Genomic DNA, 22654 nt, shown 5'->3' on the forward strand with positions numbered 1-22654 from the left:
AAACCATGAATCCAAAACTTCCATGGCCCTCAAGAAATTTTGAATGGCAGGCATTAATCCCAACTTCTTACTATGGTGTGGTCAACCTGAGCTTTCGATCTGCCTCATTTTGAGGCTCATGTCCTAAAATGATCTCAAGAACTGGATGAATTGTGTGGATATATCGGACATCATGGTGGAGAACACAGAACTTTGCCTTAACACAGATCGTTATTCTCTCACGGTGCATCTATACCTCTCTGCCGAAATTAGGGCTGTCAATGGCCCAAGCTCGGACCTACTAAAATGAGAATTTTGAATAGACCTGGGCCATCTGACCTACTAAAACAAGAATTTTGAATAGACCCGCCCCGATGGCCCAGCCCGAAATAGTTCAAAATTCGGGCGGAGACCAGCACCAGGCCTGGCCTGTTGCCAGCCATTACCGAAATACAGCTGCTCATTGAACTAAGGCCATTTGGCCTGATGAGTGTTGACCCACCATGATGTTTGTGAGAAATGCAACCGTTTGTTTTGGCAGCTTATGTAAGACATGGTATAAAAAATCACGTGGATAAAGTAGGCCTCAGGAAACAGGTGGAAAGAGAGCAATCTATCGTTCAAACTTTTTCCAGCTCCACCATGATGTTTACATGCCATCCAAACTGTTCGTAATACAGTAAAACCATTTATACGGTCATAGCCTGATCCAAAGCTTCCGTGGCCTCACAGATGTTTCAACGGTGAGCATACAATCTCGGCTGCTTTCTATCGCATGGCCCACTTGGGCCTTGGATTGCGTCAAGTCATTTTAATTCATGAGCCCAAAAATATATACGATCCTTAACTGTCTATGGTTTTCTACATGGTGAATGTATAGGTGTGATCATTACTGTGGCGGTGGGCGTTTAGGATGGTTTGGATATTGTATATATACACTGGAAGTCTTGGACGGTAACTTATTTTGCTAAGAGGTATGAATGAGGCAGTTCATCTACTCAGTGCCACCTATGAATTATGAGGCAGTTCATCTACTAAGAGCCACCTATGAATTATGAGGCAGTTCATCTACTAAGTGCCAGGTGGCACAATTTCATTCTCATGTGAGCCAGATTTTACTAAAGAGTTACTGTTTCTAACATTTTTTACTAGCTTTTATGTGGACCGTTGTTGTTCATGTCTTAGGGCATTTAAAGAATGGGACCCACATGATGGACAGCGTAGATCTAACGACTGAGGTGTCATGCTTGGTGGAATCTATATATAGCTTGCTTCCCTTGGCCATCTAAACACAAAGAAGATTGTGTTTTCTTCCTTCAAAGCGTTGTTTGCACTGCCCCGCCCAGGAAGAAAAAAGTATCAATTTCCTGGTATGTTCTTCATTTTCTTACACCTCTGATTTTTCTCTTCATTTTCTTACTGTTCTTCATTGTTTTCACACAACTTTCTTCTAATTAACATTCTGGGGATTAGAAGCCTTGAGTTTTTTTTTTTTCTTGCCCAACTGAGTCACAAGTCTGTATAAGGGGGCTCATCTACATGCCACTACACATGCCAAAGTAGCCCACGTGCAAGATTTTAAAGCCATCCGCTAGCTGGCTTCCCACTATTTAGATGGATGGGAACAAAAGATAAGGCTAGTCTAATTATCAGGTGCTCCAAATCAGTGGCTACAAATATCAGGAAGGTTTTTCTAAGCCATGTGGTTGTTTTTAATACCTCTGCCACATGATGTATTTTTACAACACATATCAATCATGCTGAGGACCCAACTAATGGACGGCTTGGATCTTGCACCAACATGAACCACTGGCACATGGGGCGTGTAGGTGCTCAAGATTTGGTTCTATCAACTTCTAATATGTTTTGAATATTTAAGTATTCCATTAATACTATAAATTTTAATTATATATGATCAAACGTTGCTAAAGTCATAGTTATTATGGATCCCAGTTGGAGAGGTTTGAATTCATAATTAGCAATTTACTACAATCGAAAGTTCTTAAATGTTAGGGTAGACTTAATTAATTCATTTTCCAAATTGTTAGATTAGCACATAGATGCTTTAGCTCTGCCCAGTTCAACCCTATTCATATAGTGAACAATCCAAATCTCCGAAGGTGGGCTGGGCATTAGACTATTGAAAGACATCATCTCGGCCCTCCGCTTGAAGTTGGCATGGTTAGTGAAGTTCGGCTCGGCCTCCAGCCTTTGGGGTGTTTTCAGCATAGCAAAATACTCCCTACATCTCAACTCAGAGGAGCAAGGTAGTCTACTTTCGGCTCCATCCCCTTTGTGGAAGAGCATTAGGATCAGTTGCCCCTTCTCCTTTCCTCGGTTCAATCTAAGGTTGGGCAAGGCAGAGGGAATCTGTGGTTCTCTAATTGGACTGGGCTGGGCCGCTAATCGACCTGGTCGAGAACCCAGTTCCTTTGGCCCTGCACTAGATGCAAGTGTGTGAGTTCCTAGGGAAGGATGGGCCCCTTCCTCCATCCTCTGCCTCTCTTTTCTTGCCGCAATGGGTGTTGGAATGTACTTCTAAGGTGGTTTTTGCGTGTCAGATGAGCAAAAGCCGTCTTCTGGCTGTTCTAGCCTTCTGGTTCCTTCGCTGTCAAATCTGCCTGGGGTTTGTGCAGAGAGTCCAAGCAGCGTAGAGGGTTTGGCATGCGAAGATGCCGTCAAAAATTTCAGTTAATGTCTAGAGAGTGTTGAAGAATGCAATTCCGATGGATGAAACAGTCAAAACCGGAGGCATTCCGCTAGTTTCCAAATGTGCTTGCTGCGTGGGGAATCCGCTCGTCCATCCAGCTTGTGAGTCCTTGCAGCATCTCTTCCTTCAGAGCAATCTAGCGGGGACAATTTAAGGGCATTTCTACTCTATTTTCAGGCTCCCTTCCTTGCCTAGTCTCTCTGTGCAACATTGGCTTCGGCTCTGGTGGCATTTCCAGCCATCTTCGGGCCTGCTTCATATCATTGGAGGGCTGGCCCCTTGCTTCATCTTGTGGGAGATCTGGATTTCCAGAAATGCCTCAAAATATGATGGGATTCCCCCGTTGGCAGCTAGGATCATAGCTCGGGTTACGTGGAGGTTGTCTTTGTCTTCCTCGTTAACCCACGCCAATTCAGTTCGACTAGTGACCAATTTTCTGGCTTTCCGTGATCGGGGTAATGTTGATTCTTTTAGTCCAAGGGCCCATTTGGAGTTGGTGAAATGGAGAAGGCGTAAATGCGCGGTAGGGTCAAACTCAACGTCGACGGGTCAACTAGAGGCAAACTAGGACCTTCCGCGGGGGGGTGGGAATGGCCTTGCCTATTGTAGAGCTATGGGATTAGTAAATGTTGAAGTAGAGTCGGATTCCATGTTGGTGGTGGGGCTCCTAAATGGGACTTGCGTTGAATGTATTAGATGCAGAGGATAGAAAGATTAAGTGTCGAAGGCCAGGTCAGCTTTTCCAATGTTCTTAGGGAAGGGATCGGTCCAGCGGATGGTATAGCACAAATGGGGTCCGAGCAACATTTCTCCTTTCGTACAAAGGACCCTTCCGATCTTCCTCCCCACATCAAGGGGCAGATATTTCTAGACAAAGTGGGCCTTGGTAGCATTAGGGAGGAGTTTGTGTCAGCCCAAGTCTGGCCTTAGTCATGTCCATAGTTATATTTCCATTTTCCCTACATGATAGGCTCCCCGGGTCTTTTTTCCTCGGTCTCTGTACATGGTTTCTACTTATATGATATAATAAATATAACAAATACTTATTCATCATTGGCATCTTTTCAACATGTTGGAGTCGATGATGATAATATTATTATACTTGGATATTTTCTTTTTTTATTACAATGCATATTTCTTATGTTCTCTATTAAATTTTCTTAAATCTCCACATCTTTTATATATTTTTCTTACCTTCAATGAAATGAACAAGTTACAAATTCCACAACGTAGACTCGTATTTAACATGATATTAATGCCATGTGGTGTTGATCATGATTGTCCATCTTCCCATGTCTCCCTTCGCTTCTTCACCTCCAACACCACTAATCGGTCTGAGTATGTTGCAACCAGATCTTGAGCCAGCATCTCTCCCTTCATTGATTGCCGCTGCACACCACCACATCAAATGCCACCAAATCTATCATTACTCAAACTCATCTATATCTCCCTAGTAGCACTCATCATACCAAATGACTAAGGTGCCTAGAAGTTGTATCATCTTTTCAAAAACCTTTGTTTTGCAATTGTCTACTTTCTATCATTTTTGCACCCATAAAAAAAGCCACGATTTCCTAGCATGTTCCTAATTTTCCATTTTTTTTTTTGAAGGCATATTTGGATTCATGGAAATAAATGGGAGGAGAACATTACTTTTGGTGATACCCAGTTTTCGTTGATTTTCAAGCCTTTCTTTTAGAAAATTTTGAGAAACACTATTTCCACTAATCTTTGTTGAAAAATAAATGAAATTATTTTTCCACTTCCACTCCTAAGAAATTCATTTTCTCATGATGAAAGGAAAACGGGTTTCTCAAGGGCTACTGCTAAGAACTTCATCTTCTTGTGATGAAAGGAAAATGGGTTTGTCAAGGGTTAAGCCCAAACATACCACCATCTATATTCAATCTCCTCACATGTGCCAATGAGCCAATGAGCCATTGCCCATCTTTAGTTATGCAATACATACACCCCACATTTGTAAGGTGTCCCACATGTACTAACATGCCAACATGTGACATAATGGTCCTAATTCTAATAATTGTCAGATATCTATGTCCCTGGTACACCATTAATATAGAATTTTTTTTTTTCAAAATTCGTAATTACCAAAAATAACAAAATTCTAAATATAATAAAAATTCTATTTCTAATAAAACTCTTCTAAAACTTAATTTTAAAAAATAAAAATTTCAAATAAAGTTTTGTTAGAAGAGTCGTAGCATGATTACAAATTGTTTCTAAAAAAGAAGAAAATCTAAAACTCTAAAAGTAAGAAAATATTAAAAAATTCAAAATTATTAAAAATAGTAAATTTTTCTTAAATTTTCGTTTTTAAGCTGAAAGTTTGTGTTTTCTGATGAAACAGATAGATGCAACCCACTTTGTGGGTCGATTCACCTCCGATGGCCCGTTTCAATAAAGATTGATGGGTTATGTGCCCCGTAACGGTACCTAGATCAAAAGTTATGACCAATTTATAGTCCACCTTCTTTTGGTCCAACCATGATAGGAATGTATCTATGCAATGTTATACATCATACCCCTTCACTTGAAAAAAACTCGTCCTCTAGTTACTTAATGGGCTTTGATCATGGTACTTAAATAATCTCTGATGCCGATGTTTATCAGCATCTTCCTTATAGTTGCATTAGGCTCTTGAGCTGAAAGAATATATGTACTCACACTCAGATTCATAATCTCCTTGATTCAGGATCTCCTTGACTTAACTAGTAAGGATTAGTCCCTTCAGATGCATGTAGTTACAAGATCTCAGATTCTTCCTAATAATGTGAGCAATTAGGCAGATTCACTCATAAAACAAGATCAATATGGTTTTGTATATCTCGTATGGGAACCAATTTATTAGGAAGTTCATTGAGCACAATCACCTTGAACTCCTGCAACACTAGTTTTAAATCTTTTGAGATGTTCACAGGCTCCATATAATTTTTCTTTTCAACTAATATATCTACATCTCTCGTCTCCTCAAATTGTTTAATGAAATCATGTTTGGGTATGAGAAACTGTTCCTCAACTTTAGAACTCTTGGGTTGGTTCTCTGTTCCCATAGGTACGGGGATAATCTTTCTACCATCTTTAATAAATATAAATATGTAATCCCAACCTCTATGCATTGCATCAATATTATTATATCATGGTCAACTGAGTAGTATGTGACATGCCTCAATGTCAACTACATTGCATACTACTTCGTTTTTATAATATTTATCAATCGAAAAAGATATAGTGCACTATTTAGTTACCTTTGTTTTGCTGACCTTTTTAATTCAACCGATCGTATATGGGGAGGGATGACGCATTGTCTTTAATTGTAACTTTACCACCATAACCTTCTTAATCCAACTTATTGTATATGAGTAAGGATGACGATTTGTCTTTAATTGTCTGATATGTATGTCCCTATTACACCTTATTTTACAGTTTACCAAATTGCATCTAACCGCAAAGTGGTGCCCACATTCTATCAAAACTCATATGGGAGCCAAGAATGCAAGTTCTAGGCCATGGGAGTAGACTAGGTGTAACACCGATTGTGGTGGGGCCACCATGATAATGTGTTATATATCAATGCAGTCCATCCGTTTTTCCAGCCAATTTTAGGACGTACTACCAAATTTAAGCATATGCAAATCTCATGTGGACCGCACCACAGGAAACAGTGGTATTAATTGCACACCATTAAAAACTTCCTACGATCTACTATAAGAAAATATGTAATGTTTATTTGCCATTGGTTAAAGAGACTTGGATGTAGGGAACATACAAATATTAGCTTAATTCAAAACTTTTGGTGTCTACGGAAGCTTTTTATAATTATTCATCACTTTTTACAGTACTGTAGTCAGAGATGTTAATATGCTTAAGTTTTGGAATAACATCTTGAAATGAATCAAGACAACCGATGGACAACATTAATATATAATACATTCTTCAGAGTGGCCCCACACTGTAAGAAAACAACACCGAAGTGTTACCAGGTAACAGCTAATCCACTCCAATCTCCCCCACCTGACCTAAGCAACGTAACAGCTAATCGGCTCCAATGTACCCCACCTGACCTAAGCAAGGTAGGGTCCAACGTGATGATTGTGAGAAATTCACTCAAACCATCTATTTTTCTATATTACGTCAGTACATGAGACTAAAAATAGACAGATACAAAACTCAAGGTTACCACATGAAAGGAAAAAGTGGGGAGGGAAAAGCCTACGGTTGAATTCTTCTTAGGGTCCAGGTTGATGTTTATATGCCATGCAAACCGTTCATAATATCATTTCCACTGTTATGAGGGGAAAACAAAAACATATTACCCTGGAAAAAAACATCCAGGACCCCACTTATGTTTTAACGGTGGGCGCTAAAGCCCTACTGTTTACAGTTATTTGGTCAATTCACAAACTTAAGTTTTGGATTTATTTTATTATCAGTGTTATTATTATTATTTTGGCATTTTCTAAAATGATTTAGAAAATGAAGGAACCGGTGTGGATTTCTCACAAACATCGGGCCGAACCCGGCTGCAGAACTTCATGCTCCCCGTGGCAGGCAATCCGTGTTCTGAGCCCTAGCACCTCCATTGGGAAACGGATTGCTTGGTATGACACACACCACACCGACTTGTGGGGTTGATGTCATCAGGATTTATGGGACCCATCATGATGTATGTGTTATATCCACACCATCCATCCATTATATTAGATGATCATTTTAGGACATGCGCAGGAAAAAGAGTTAGATCCGAAGTTCAAGTGGACCGCACCACAGAAAGCAGTGGGGATTGAACATCTACAATTGAAGACTTCTCAGGGGCCACAGAAGTTTTGGATAATCTGATATTTTTTGACCCTTCATCCAGGTCGGTGTGACATTATGAACAGATTGGATGACAAATAAATATTATGGTGGGCACTAGGTGAAAATCATTGTCCCCATTGCTTTTTTGGGTGTGGTCCACTTGAGTGTTTGATTTACCAAATTTTTGGGCTCAAGACCTAAAATGATCTCTCCAAATTGATGGACAGTGTGGATATAAACATAGTCTTGTTGGGGCCCACAGAACTTGGTGACAACAACCTACAGTGGAAGTCGTGGCTTTGGATATGTTTTAAGAACTTGGTGCCACACCACACAATCCGGTTCCCCTCCGATGGGGCAACAAAGTGCATCTAGGAGTGTAATTTAGACATCCAGTCCGTTATTTATTTTGATGACACTTTTAGATGTCCTTGCTCGATCTACATCAAGGCCCATAAACTGATCGGGTAGACGGCAGACGTACAAAAATACATGTTGCCTTAAAATTTTTATTAATGATCTTAATTCATGGTTGGCACCCCATATCTATTGGTCCACAGTAATCATTGGTGGACCCACGTTTAGCCTCACAGAGGAACTCGCTCTACTGGATTACAATACGAATCCTTATTTGATCATGGATACATGGATATGTGCAGAGCCGTGACCCAGCAATCCATAACTGTTGATAGATGATTTTTTATTATTTTTGGGTTAGCTTGTTAGTACACACCCATGTCAGTACACATCAGTTGAGCTATGGATCCCAGCCGTGGGTGCAACGGTTGATAGATGATGTTCTCACTGTTGTGGGCCAGAAATGAAATAAATAAATAACATTGACATTTAAAGATCCCAGCCGTGGGTGCGTTTTGTTAAACCACGTATCAAGCTAAGTAGTGCAACCAAACGCAGGGTTCCAGCGAAGCGGATTGGCTGGTGTACTACACGCCAGCGATACATAGCTGATGTGTTGATGTCACCAAGTTTTGTAGGTCTCATCATAAGGTATGTGTTATATCCAAACCGTCCATCCATTTAACAAGCTTGTCATAAAGCTTAATACGAAAAATAAGAAAGAGATAAATATCAAGTGGACCACGCTACAGAAAGAAGTGGGGGATTGAATGTTTACCATTGAAACCCTTTTGGCGTAAGAAAAGTTTTGGATCAATATCATATTTGTTTTACCTCTTCATCCAGGTCTTTTTGACCTTATGAACAGATTGGATGGAAAATAAATGTTATGGTGTGCCATAAGAATGTTTTAACGGTGAAAATCATTACGCCCGCTACTATTTTTGGTGTGGTGCACTTAATCTTTGGATCTCTCTTATTTTATATTTCAAGCCTTAAAAACTGCTTGCCAAATGGACGGACGGTTTGGATATAAAACATACCTCATTGTGGAACCCACAGAGCTTGGAGACGTAAGCCCCCGAGCCAGTTCGGTAGTGTGTGGTACACCAGCCAATCCGCTTCCCACTCAGAGGCATCTTGAGCGGACGCGGATTAGATGCGAGTCAGCTACTGACGTGACGTCACCAAGTTCCGGGCCCACTATAACGTATGTGTTATATCCACACCGTCCATCAATTTTGAGATATCATTTTAGGGTATGAGCCAAATAATGAGTCAGTTAAAAATCTGTCGTGGACCCCACCACAGAAAACAGTGGGGAGAGTGATTCCCACCGTTGAAACTATCCTAAGGCCCATCATAATGTTTATTAGAAATCGAACCTGTAAAAAAGTTAAGAAAGACATTAAATAAGGGAAAACACAAATATCAGCTTGATCTAAAACTTTTGTGGCCTTTAGAATTTTTAATGGTGGGCGACACTGTCCCACTGTTTTCTGTGCTGGGGTCCACTGGAGGTTTGGATTTAACTCAGTCTTTGGGTATTTCCCTAAAATGATCTCTTCAAATGGATGGATGCAAAATATACATCATGGTGGGACCCAAGGAACTTGGTGACGTAACTTCAGTAGCGAGTCTCGCTGCTCAACCTCTCAGTGGCTAATCCGCGCCCCATCTTTGGCCTCTCTTTTTTATTTTTATTTTTCCTTTCTTTTTTACTCTTTTCCTAAATGATTTCCGCATGCTCTGCAGTTGTGAGTGTGGGATTAGAAAAGTCGCCGTCAGGCTTTTCGGAAAGAAGATAGAGCACGCATGGCTGGTCGAGGAGGAAACGATGTTACATTTACAAGCGAGTTAGAGAATTATTCGGACGCCATACGACATGCTGGTGAAAAGCTGTTCGAACACCTTATGAATCGGACTATTCAATTCGTCAATGTGATAGGGTGTAATGGTATTGGAAGATGGAGGATCATCGAATATGCAGCTCGAAAGTTGAAGGGATCTGATCTCTTCGACGTGCAGATACAGGTAAAGATACCGAAAGGAGATCTCAATCCTGAAAGAGTGCAGATGGAGATCGTGGAACAGTTAAAATTGACAGGCAACGTTAATCTTGATGGCGTCCAAACCAAGTCTATTGTAGCTGCAGGCGAGATCTATAAATCGTTGGTGCGGCGGACGTTCTTGCTAATTGTTGGAGATGTGAGCAGTGAAATCAAAGTGGATTTGATGGGAATTCCCCTACCCAGAGAAGCTCCATATGATTCCAAGGTCGTTTTTGTGAGAGACGAAATGATGCCGACAGTTGCTGTGCCGCAATACAATGTGACCATCGACTTTGAGAAGTTGTCCGAAGACATGTTACTCGAAGAGGCCAGTGATGTGTCCCATTCTACTGGCATCCAGGGCTACTTTGCTCCCGAAACCATTCTCTACTGCTTGCTGTTCTTCTGGTTTTTCTCAATTTCTCGATATAGTATGTATTATGTGACAAGGATTTGGAGGGCGGAGGGAGTTATTATTAGAAGGGAGACAGAGGAAGATGAAGAATATGATTCCACGCTTGTGGAGAAGGTTCGCATTCTACTGAGAGAGTTCGAGCTTCGTTCTCTGATTCAATTAACTGAAAGGGAAGCACATTGGACACTGCCGGATTGGGCAGAGGAAAATGACCGTGGTCATAATCTAGCAAATGCTTTAACTCATGGGAGATACAGGATTTACTTACCACCGAAGAGGAAATTATTGGACACCTATTGGCCAACGGAACTCCCTCTAGAATGCCACAAACTCTCCTCTCTACAGCTTGGGGGGTGGAATTATTTCCACTCCGATTTCGAAATCGTCATACCAGACCCTTTTTTTAAGCAAATGCAGGGCCTTCGAGTCCTGCGTCTTGATCAACTAAGTATCAAAACTCTGCCCTCCTCCATCGCCTGCTTGCACAATCTCAGACTTCTCAGTATATCTGAATGCCAACACTTAAACTCTCTCCCCACTTCCATTCAAGCTCTTTACAATCTCGAGTTCCTTTATGTTGAACAATGTTCTTCTTTCGAAACAATGCCAGATGAGTGCTTTCGACAAATGACCAACCTTCAATTTCTCAAACTCCATGGAACGAGCATCAGGTCACTGCCTTCCTCTGTTTCCAAGCTACACACCATCCATCAACTCAACTTAACAGAATCCCCCTCTTTAATGAAAATCTCAAATGAGACCTTCGAATGTATGGAGCGGCTTCAGATTCTTAGCTTGATCGGTGCTTCTAATCTAGAATCTCTGCCATCCTCTCTCTCCAAGTTGGTCAATCTTAGGCAACTCCTGCTAGCGAACTGTTCTTCCCTAAAGATGAAGTTGCTGCCGCATTTGCAAAAGCTCTCCGCACTCAAGGAGCTTGATCTCGAAAACTGTAATTCCCTGGAAGATATTGAGGATCTTTCTACTTCTCTTGGAAATATCTTGCCAAACCTCCGAAAGCTCTATCTTTCCGGAATCGAGGCAATTTCGCAGGTCTCCTTGAATGGCTGCCAAAGCCTAGAGTCTGTTAGCCTGAACCAGCTCACAAACCTTCGAAAGCTCAATATTTCAGGTACCAAAATCAAATGCTTTCCTGAAGATAATATGGTCGACACTAATCATCTAAGGCGCCTGGACTTCCAATGCATGAATCACCTTCAAGAAATTAAATGGGATGATCTAAGTACCGAGCTCGAATATCTCAACATCGATCAGTGCAACACGGGGGATAATAAATGGCACGGAGATACAGTTGGGGCTCACATAAGGGTAAGTAATTACCATCTTTTACAATCCTTGACAGCAGACTCAAAATTGTGGGGAGCAAAATGCTTCTCTCGATTCCATATATGCATCTCTCCTTGCCAAGAAGAAAAACGTCAAAGGCGATTTTTATATGCAAAAATGGGTTTCAAGACACAAATACCTAATTTACCTTCAGAAAGACATTTCGATAGGCATTTGGAGATCCGAGGAGGTGATACTTCCCCCTACATTGCTACTCATTATTTTCTCATTCGAACGGAATTATTCACTCTGTGTGACAATGCCTTCGTCCATAGATTGTCGGATTTTTGCATTGTGGATGCAATAACAGAACTGAGAGAATGCCGGGTTGAGAGTTGCAAGAATTTGGAGAAATTTTTTGAAGGAGTGAATCTAAGCTCTGCCACTTTAAGTTGCCTCGAGAATGTGTGGATGTCTAACCTTCCAAGACTGAAGAGCGTGTGCGAGGGCAGATATGCGAGCAAAAGCTTCACACTCCTGAAACATATATATCTGGAGCGCTGTCCGAGACTCATTGTCGTCTTCTCGTCAGGCGTATGCTTAACAAACCTGGAAACTCTGCATATCAAGTTCTGCACTAGACTGGAGGCAGTGTTTCGAGGGGTAGCTAAGGAAGAAGGTTCGCTCCAACGACTACACACGGTGTGTCTGTGGGAGCTACCTAAGCTGGAGAGTATTTGCAGTGACGTGTGCTTGGGGGCATTGAAGAAACTGAGAGTGGGTGGATGTCCGAAGCTGAATAAGCTTCCTCTTCAAATCTCTAATGACAATGCTGCTGCTTCTACAACTGTTATCGGTGGGGGTGGTGTTAAGGTGGAAGGCGAGTTAGTATGGTGGGCCAGCCTCAAGTTGGAAGGAGACAACATCAAGCGCCATGTCTACTTCAAAGAACGCCGACCTTTCAACAGGCGCTGATGAGTTCTTCTCGCCATGGCTATTTTATTTCCGTGTGCTTGATTTGATTTGGTTTGTGATCGTGTGTTTTTATTTTATTTTAATTTATTTGTGTGCATGTTTGATTTTACTTTATTTGTCGTCATTTGTTTTTATTTTATGTGTGCGGTTTTTGCTGATCACAACGACAGCTTATTTATGGTTGTACGACACTAACACATCCAAAAGGTTGGACCCTCGTGAATAGAGAGCTACTAGCTCTATGCCACAAGTGCCACAAGTGCCGTGCAGTGCCCGATATACTCATACTATTCCACCAAGTACATTACAAGGACCGTACATAATAAATCAGTAGAGAGTGCTTGAGGTTATGACATCTAAGCCATCTAACGGATGCGTCCCAATATCACAACCCCACGAAACAAAAATCATTCCGGTCCAACCGTCAAGTGGGACACACCATACAAAACAATCTATACCAGCCAAAAAACTCCAAATTCACATCTGGCCCTACTGGTGATTTGAACGGTAAGATTTTTGGTTCGGTGTACACATGCCTCTACACACGTGTCTACATGTTATGTGTCAATTGTAGTGGCCCCACTGTGCAGGTATCCTGGCCCAAGTATCGGACTATTCATTTGGTAGACACAGAGAGATGGATGAACCTGGTCCAGCATTTCTCACAAATACATCACAATTTTACGCAGTTTAAAAACAATATTGAGGAATGGATGGTTTGGGAATTGGAACCGTTATTTTCACTCATTAAGATTGTGTGGGCCTAGTGGATGGATCAGATTGATTATTTGGATTGTCCGATTCTCCGAATGGAACTTAAATAAAGTGCAACTTCCAGCAAATAGGGTTCCAAGTAGGGGTGAAATTCTAGTTTTATTTGCACTGAAGACTAGGGTCAAGAATACTCCCACGCCTGGCACAAGCCTGGCATGGGCCTAAAACAGCAGGCGGAAGCCTGACTCCGGAAAAGTTGGTTGGGCTCAGGGCTCAGGGCTACCATCACGGCAGACAGGGCTGAAAATTGATAGATTCTTATTTCTCACTTCCACGTTGGCAATATATCATTGATCAAGTGGTCAGTCTACATTCAACATGAATCGGTTGCCTAACAAAGCATTGGAATAACCATATTTGAAAGGGAAGCCTTCTGTCTTTAGAGAGGAATGGGCAGATCTTTGTGGGGCCTACCATTATGTATCAGTTTATCTATTCTGCCCATCCCTTTACTCATATCAATTTAAAGTATGCACCCAAAAATGAAGCAGATCTAATGTCAAAGTGGACCACTTGAGCATTGGATTTACTTCAATTTTGGGCTCATACCTTAAAATGATATGAGAGAAGGGATGGATGGTGTGGATAAAAATATACATCACTGTGGGCCCCCACACAGATCTGCCTGTTCCTTGCTAGAGAGAAGGGGAAACGGATTGGCTACTCCCCCTGACACTAGCCTCGCTGGTGGTTGGTACTCTATGGGCCCCACCATGATGTATGTATTTCATCCATTCTGTTCATCCATTTTTAATGATCATTTTATGACTTGATCCCGAAAATGAGAGGTATATAAATCTAAGGTGCACCACACCACATGAAAACAATAGTGATTGGATATCCATCATTAAAAGCCTCCTAAGGCCTGCTGTACTGTTTATTTGACATCCAATATGTTGATTATGTCATACATGCCCAGATGAAGGAAAAAAACAAAAATCAGCTTGATCCAAAACTTTTATGGCCCCAAAATTTTTTTTAATGGTTGAAGCTCATTCAACACTGTTTCCCATAATGTGGTCCACTTAAGATTGGGATATAACTAATTTTTTGTATCCTATGGTAAAATTCTCTATAAAAATATGTGGACGGCATGGATGAAACACATACATCATGGTGGGGCCCACGTAGCACCAACCACCAGCCATTGGCTGGTGGTCACGGGGAGTAGCCAATCCGTTTCCAAGAGAAGGGTCTACTTCTATTTGAAAGACACATAAAGAGTTCCATCAGGTCAGGCTGAGCTACGTCATGTCGGGCTAAAATGATTTGAGCCTAAACCTGACCCATAGTCCAAGCTAATAGGACCAAGCCTGGCCTAATGCTGCTCTTTGGTAGTTGAGTGGCCGGGGCCTGAGGATTGATGGTCTGCTAGTTGGCGCCCCAAGTAGCCTTCCCCACTTTTGGGTAGTTGAGTGGCAGAGGCTGAGGATGGACAACAAGCTAGTGGGTGTCCGATATAGCTAGCCCGGCCGTTTACAATGTCTGTAAACAAGCACTAGTGATGTCTCAGGCTTATTGAAAAGTCAGCCTTCTTTGTGCTTTGTATTGACTGAGTCTGGAGGGGCAATGGTTCGGCTTGGAATCTGTTTAAACTTGATAGCCTTGGTCAGGTGAGCTCCATTTATAAACATCATTGGTGGAGTATTCTGCCGGTGGACCCATCTAAGGCCCAATTTACAGCATTTTGGCTAGCCATCCTCGGGTTCAATTTCTTGGCTCGAACTGGATCTGGAAACAATGCAACATTGCCTAGGTGCAATATTACAAAGCCCATGTGGCATCAACATTCCATATGCCATACAATCAGGACCATTGCCTAGTTCCCCACACTGGATAGAAAATTCTTCAAAATATGCATCCATAGGTGTACAATTAAAATCCATCCAAACAGCGAACGTCAACGCCATCAGAGTAAAAGAAAGTTAATTAATGGGCAACATAGAGGATGGGAAAGTAAAGAAAAGTGATGAATTAAATTAAAATGAAGAAGAAGAAGAAGAAGAACTGATTATACATACTAGATATCACTAGATTGATGGCTATGATCAATGAATCACCATGAGCTGTCTGGACATTGGCTTTGTCAATGTTTTGATTCTTCCAGCTATAGTGTATGAACTCCTAGTTTCATGCATTGATCTAAAATTTCAAGAGAACCAACCATTTTGATTTGCATTCACCCATTTTACATTTTGGGACCTATTTCAATTATTAAAATAGAGAATGAATGCATGTAAATCAATTTACAATCAATGAGGGTGTGTGTAGATACACTAGCTGGACTGCACAGTCAGCGCATCCAAGATTCCTTCATAGCCCCAAGCCTTCAATTGAGTGGAAAAACTAAAAAAGGCCAATGCCAAAGTGTCGTGTCCTTTTCTGCCCCCCACCATGGCCATCAATGGTTCTGCAAAATGCTCCAATTCTTCAAAATCCCAATTTGTCTAATAAATTTTGGAAAGGCCGAGTTTCCAATTATATTGGCAATGGAAAGTTCTCTTGGAAAACTCAGTTGGTAGATTTAAAGCCATGATCGGTCTATCCAATCCATTGACTAAATGGCCCATCATTGATGAAACTTTCCTAACAAAATCCCCTCATTCGATCAGCCCTAAACTTCCCATTAATGACATGCAACTACATGATTGATAAGAAATGCACAAGCAAGAGACATTCACTGGAGGATAGACCAAAAATTCAATGACCAAACTAGATTCTTTATGGTTTTCTAAAGCAGGAAAATAGGGGATTTATCAGTATTGCAACATATGCTGTAAGAAGGGGTTGGGTGTACCTATCTGCACGCTGTTGCTGTTGCTGTTGCACTCACTCCCTCCCTTTAGTCTTCCCCATTCAACCGTGGATGACAGATATGGAGCTGTTGCTGCTGCTTCTACAATGTTAGATACCCCATGTGTTGGGGATTGTCGTGGGATGGTGGATGTTGCAGGGAGAGGGAGATCGAGAGAGGAAGGGAGAGTGAGAGGGAGATCGAGAGAGGGGGTTAAGATTGGGAGAGGGAGATCGAGAGAGAGGGTTGAGATCAGGAAAGGGAGAGGGAGATCGAGCGAGGGAGGGAGAGTGAGAGGGAGATCGAGAGAGAAGGTTGAGATCAGGAGAGGGAGATCGAGAGAGAGGGTTGAGATCGCGAGAGGGAGATCGAGAGAGGGAGAGCGCGGGAGAGAGATCGAGGGAGATTGAGACGGGGAGAGGGAGAGGGAGACAGAGAGGTTGCAAATGAAGGATTTTAGGGCGTTTTGGGGTAGGAAATGAAGAAAAACATTCTGTAATCTGCGGTACTTTACAGTAATGTGACTCTCGGGCCATGTGGGGTCCACTCAGAGGTTACAAATAGAATCCATTCCGTCCATTTATTTCAAAATAAAACAATAAAGCATAATAATAATAAATAAGAACATCCAACACTTAATTAAGACTCACCAACAAAATAATGAAAATAACTGCGAATAATAGCAATTAGTCTAGTACGGTTCATTACCGTTTCAAATAAGGAGCGGCTTAGAGCCGTTTCTTAACCAAAATCCCAACCGTAACAGATTGACGATTTTGGTGTAGTGCATGGCCATCAATGGTTCTGCAAAACGCTCCAATTCTTCAAAATCCCAAATTGTTTAATAAATTTTGGAGAGGCGAGTTTCCAATTATATTGGCAATGGAAAGTTCCCTTGGAAAACTCAGTTAGTAGATTTGGAGCCATGATCGGCCTATCCAATCCATTGATTAGATGGCCCATCATTGATGGAACTTTCCTAACAAATAAAACCCCTCAATCGATCAGCCCTAAACTTCCAATTAGTGACATGCAACTACATGATTGATAAGAAATGCACAAGCAAGAGACATTCAATGGAGGACAAACCAAAAATTCAATGACTAAAATCCTATGATTTTAGAGATTTTTGGAGAATGATCCATTCGTGATGGGAGTGTTGGGGGCCTTGCGCAAAACCTTAAGATCTAGCCTCTCGAAACAAACCAAAATTATGGATAATAAAGCAATGAAATAAATCAAAACATAAATCACACACCACACAATAGATTTTTACATGGAAAATCCTCAAAGAGGTAAAAACCACAAGACCTTGTCCAGATCAACAATTCACTATGAAGTAAAACGTTACAACCTTCTTCACTCACGCAGGAGTGGATAAACAATAAGAGAAACAAAGAAAACGGAGAGATCTCACCGATTACGAGGACGTAAAAGCGCTGAGATATAAATTACACAGTAGATAACCTCCATGAGCATAACCTCCCTTCTACAAGCTTCCTTTCTCTCTTTCTCTCTCACTCTCTCTTACACCTTTGATAGCCCTCTTGTGTTTTTCATGTAACTAGAAAAACCCTAGGAACCCCTATTTATAGTTTTAGGAAACTCCTTTTTGCATCCCAGTTGTGAAAGGACTCAGATTTTCGCAATCCACAAAATCGTCGAACAAATCTGCGTAACCACGACCGGTTGAGTGTCACCCACGACCGGTCGAGCACCCCGAAGAAAAATAACTCAAAGTCACTGGACTTTGAGTTGAGTCAGGGCTCGAATCCACGACTGGTCGTGCACCAGCCCTCGACCGATCGTGTAGAGCTCACAACCGATCGAGCACGGGGAAAAAATTCTATCAAATCTCTCCCTTTTTGACCCAGGAGGGATTTACCTTCTTCAAGCAAGCCTGGTTTATACAAACCTCAAACTTGCCCTTGAACAAAGCCTTGGTCATCATGTCTGACCTATTATCGTCTGTGTAGATCTTCTCAAGTTGTAACACCTTCTGTTCTAAAGTATCCCTGATACAGTGATATCGAATCTCTATGTGCTTTAACTTGGAATGTTAACTTGGATTCTTGCTCAAGTGTATAGCACTCTGATTATCGCAATAGACCACGTCCTCCTCCTACTTCGGGCTAAGTTCTTGTAAGAACCTCTTCATTAAAAGCATCTCTTTATATGTCTCTGTGACTGCAATGTACTCGACTTCTATCGTCGACAATGCTACCACCTTCTGTAGCTTGCTTTGCCAAAAAATTGCTCCCCCTGTAAACGCGAACATGAACCCTGATGTAGACTTTTTGGAGTCTATGTCGCCTGCCATATTTGTATCTGTGTAGCCTTCTAACACAAATTTTCCGTCACCATAGTATATGCTCAACTTGGATGAGCCTCTTAGATACTGCAGTATCCATTTCACCGCTACCCAATGCTCTTTGCCAGGATTGACAAGATACCGGCCGACAGCACCAACCGCATATGTTATGTTTGGGCATGTACACACCTAGCATATATCAAACTTTCTACAGCTGATGCATAAGGTATCTATCCATCACTAGTGTCCCTTCGTATCATAGAAATTAATTTTGCTGGTCAATGCATCATGTGGGAGATCCTATTAAAGACACCTAGTTCTCTTCTAAAAATTTTACCCATATTTTCCGGCCTCTAATTTATTGGCAGATTGTCCGGACTGCTCAATAATAGAGTAGCCTTGTATTTTGCTCCTATACATCTAAACAGAGGGAAGCCAACTAAGCGACTGCTCCAACCTCTCACACGTGGTTCACATTGGCACATGTGGTAGCTTGTAGATGGGATGGCTTATAAACTCTTTTAGGAAAAAAGAAAAGAAGAAAGAAAATTGAGGACTGTTTGGATTCATGGAAAGGAGGAAAAGGGATGGTGTTTCCTGAGAAGCCTTATTTCTAATAAATTATGGAAACGTAAATAGTATTTTTCTTATTTTTCAACAAATTTAGAGATATATTTTTAATTTTTTTGTTTGTCATTGTTTGTCAAAATAATATATGCTTTCTTTTTAAGAAAGAGTTTCCAGATAGTCACTAGCAATGCCAGATTAGCACATCTGGAATATGTAAGGTGTTTGAAAATTGATGGTGGACTGTGTGACTTGCTAAGCACATGTGGATACTTGAAGTTGAATTAATATTGTAGCAAATGTTGTATATATGAGGTGCTTGAAGTTGTATGATAAAGCATATGACAGAAAATGACACGCATAGATACATTTGACATGTGGGTAACTTAAGCTAGATGACAATAGGTGTAAATTGGCTCCATTTTTACATTTGGTAATTGTCTAATGTGTATGTGTCCCTATTACACCAATAATATAGAAAAAATGAAATTCCTAATTACCAAAAATAAGAAAATCCTAATTCTAATAAAACTTTTTTAAAACTAATTTCTAAAAATAAAAATTTCAAATAAACTTTTACTAGAAAAGTCTTAACATGATTACAAGTTATTTTTAAAAAGGAAAAAAATCTAAAACTCTAAAATTTCAAATTTCAAACCGTTCACATTACTTTGACCAATGTCAGATAAGTCCATTCATTTGTGCTGCTAAACCAAATAAATGTCTCTTAGATAATGGACAGCTGGTATAAGTGGACCATGGTCATATTCAGAATGGGACCCGCCCCTTACCTTGATTTTCATGCCATGTGCCATGTTGGCACAGGTGGTGGCTTTCCACGTCTATATAAATAAGTAGGTGTCTTTGCCGATTTAGATATTACTACATCGATCTTTTCGAGCCCTTTAACATTTGCCTACTCTCACCTTTCCTTCCTCAGCCAGCCATCTAAGTTTCCGGTATGCTTCTCTTGCTTACGCTGATTTTTCCCCTCAGTTCTCTTCTACTCTTTTGTTTACATTGTCAAGGCCAGCAATTAACGTTACAAGCGTGTGCAAGGCTGCCCATCTACAAGCTGCTATATCTGCGGTTGTGGACCATGGTTTACAGGATCAAAGCCGTCCATTGGATTTTATTTTTTATTTTTTATTTTTCTTTTCTGGAAAAGGTGAGATCTCACCTCCTCGAATTTATTAATAGGAAAAGGGAAACATACATCTATCTGGATAGAGAATAAACATCACCTAGCTAAATTCCTTTTGTTTTGTAACAGTGAGGTGTTAGATATGGCAGGCTGGCTTTCCTCCCTTTACTGTGAGGGGTCAGCCCGAATGTGAATCTGCCCGTACATTTGCACCTAATAAGAAATAGATGATATATATATATATATATATATATATATATATATATATATATATATATATATATATGGGAAAAGGTACTATGTGCTTGAGTTGATGGGACCGTCCCATGAGGTCGAGCTGTGTGGGCCCCACCGTGATGCGTTTCGAAAATCTACCCCATCAGTCAGATGCACCATTCCATTGTGGGCATAGATCTCAAAATCCAAGTCAATCCGTTACTTTTGTGGGCCACACCACATACAGAAGTAGGGAGGGGCCGTGCACCATTAAAACATTCATAATCATTTTTTGGGCCCACTGAGATGTGGTTTGCAAATCCAGCCCATCCATTATGTGTGTCCCACTTGGATGAGGATTTATACCAAGTTTCAACAGCATTCAAAACTCAGGTGGGCCCCACCAAGTGATTTTATATGTTTTTAGCATGTCTTCACATGATTTTAGATGGTATGGCCAACCTGAGTTCTGTATACGGATGATTTTTGGGATATCCCATAATTTAGAGGGGACCTATCAAATGCACGGTTTTGATGGTCGACACGCATCACGGTGGGGCCCACACAACTCGACGTCATGGGAGCTTATGGTGAGGTCGAGCGCATAGTAACTTTTCCCTATATATATATATATATATATATATATATATATATATATATATATATATATATATATATTGTCGTGGCATTACTTTTGTTTTACACATGCAATGCTTATGTACAAATCCTGATGTACTCCCACCTTTTGACACCACAAAAAAGAAAAAGAAAAAAAATAAAAATAAAATCACCTACCCCCCCTCGACCCAGATTTGGAGTACTGAATCTACTTAAATCATGACATGGATCTCGATCCCAAATACGTGCCAAGTACTCGAAATCTGGATTGTGACATGCCCACTTCAATTCAATCCAACAAAATGCTTCCAATGCCCACTTGGTCCATAACTGAGCATCTTCATACATCTTTGGATACTTCATGAGCCTCCCAAGATTCCTTGGGAGGCTGCCTGCTACAAGTTTGGCATATAAAACGGGCCTTTTTCTTTCCTTAGTTGGGCCAAAAAAAAAAGAGACTGGCTAAACCAATAACTTACGGTTTTTTTTTTTTTTTTCTTGGGTGCGTGTGGCTCACCTGACGGTGAAATATCTGGGTTTTTGGATATGCATGTTTGCAGTTGTACGTGTGTTTTGGATATGCATGTCTCTCAGACAGGTGTGGAGTTTACCAACCTCATATTAGAGTAATTAATATCGACTAATCTGTCAAGTCCCTTTTAATGTAGCCCAATTTTCCCGGATACGTACGTACTGGTGATGTGATCTGGATCAGTTTCACTCCCATTGTAGTTAGGAAGGCCACTCATATGCATGCCGCCAATTTTGGCTTAGCGTGAAGGTAGACAACATTGTAGAGATAACTGCAAAATTCTTTTGACCCACCCATCCAAGCTCTTAAAGTGGTATCAAAGCAACCCATGAAGGATCGCTGATTTGTAACGATAATCACTGTAAGTGATCATTTTCCCATTTAAAATTTTACTGTGTATAATGCTTTTTTGTCAATTAAATATGTATATCAATGTATTGTGCCTTTTCTAGACCAAAATCCAATCACAAAATGTGCCGAGAGATATGAGAATGAGACGGAATTAAAAGAAAATAGAATAAAAGACCGGGTATGAAAAAAAAAAAAACAAGAAGAAGGTGGGAGCGAGAGCTTTAACTGCCCCTGCAATTAGAAACTGCCAGCGAGTGCTTTTTGACAGATGAAATTGTAAAAATATTCTCATGTGGTTTCTTCAGTAAGTAGTAAAAATCATTACTTGTGAGGCCTACAAGGTATGTGCATAACATCCAACCCATCACACATACGCACCATACCATGGTGATGATATGAACAAAATATCAGGTCAATATATTTATCAGATAGGGTACAATTGAATTGGGATATTTTGAATGGTTTATATTATTATATATGGAATGCCCCACCTTATGCAATAAGCTTGATGTGAATTTACCCCTGCATCTTTCTATTCTCCACTTTCTCATGTAAAGAAAAAGTAAAGGAGTGTAATAATGTATTTTACCCTCTTAAAAACTAATGCAATAACAGTTTCTAAAGGAATTATTTGGAAATATCCGTATTCTTCTGTGCGAAAAATCCTTTAGGGCCTGTTTGTTTTCGCGGTGTTGGGTGAAACACCTATGAAATGGGTCATAATGACCACTTCTCTTGTTTGAGTGACGGAAAGA

The 22654-nt window shown here is 40.7% G+C and overlaps 1 protein-coding gene across 1 annotated transcript; it reads left to right on the top strand.

Moving 5' to 3' along the window:
- Positions 1 to 1047: 1047 nt before the first annotated feature.
- Positions 1048 to 12592, top strand: LOC131220310 (uncharacterized). The gene is made up of 2 exons (XM_058215261.1): positions 1048 to 1353; positions 9666 to 12592. Exon 2 carries the CDS (start codon positions 9680 to 9682, stop codon positions 12590 to 12592), a length of 2913 nt encoding a protein of 970 aa, XP_058071244.1. The 5' UTR covers positions 1048 to 1353; positions 9666 to 9679.
- The last annotated feature ends 10062 nt before the right edge of the window (positions 12593 to 22654 follow it).

Source organism: Magnolia sinica, chromosome 12 (genome assembly GCF_029962835.1).
Source record: "Magnolia sinica isolate HGM2019 chromosome 12, MsV1, whole genome shotgun sequence".
Classification (NCBI taxonomy): Eukaryota; Viridiplantae; Streptophyta; class Magnoliopsida; order Magnoliales; family Magnoliaceae; genus Magnolia; species Magnolia sinica.

Coding starts and splice junctions, on each gene's coding strand:
- LOC131220310 (XM_058215261.1), top strand. CDS start 9,680: ATGGCTGGTCGAGGAGGAAACGATGTTACATTTACAAGCGAGTTAGAG.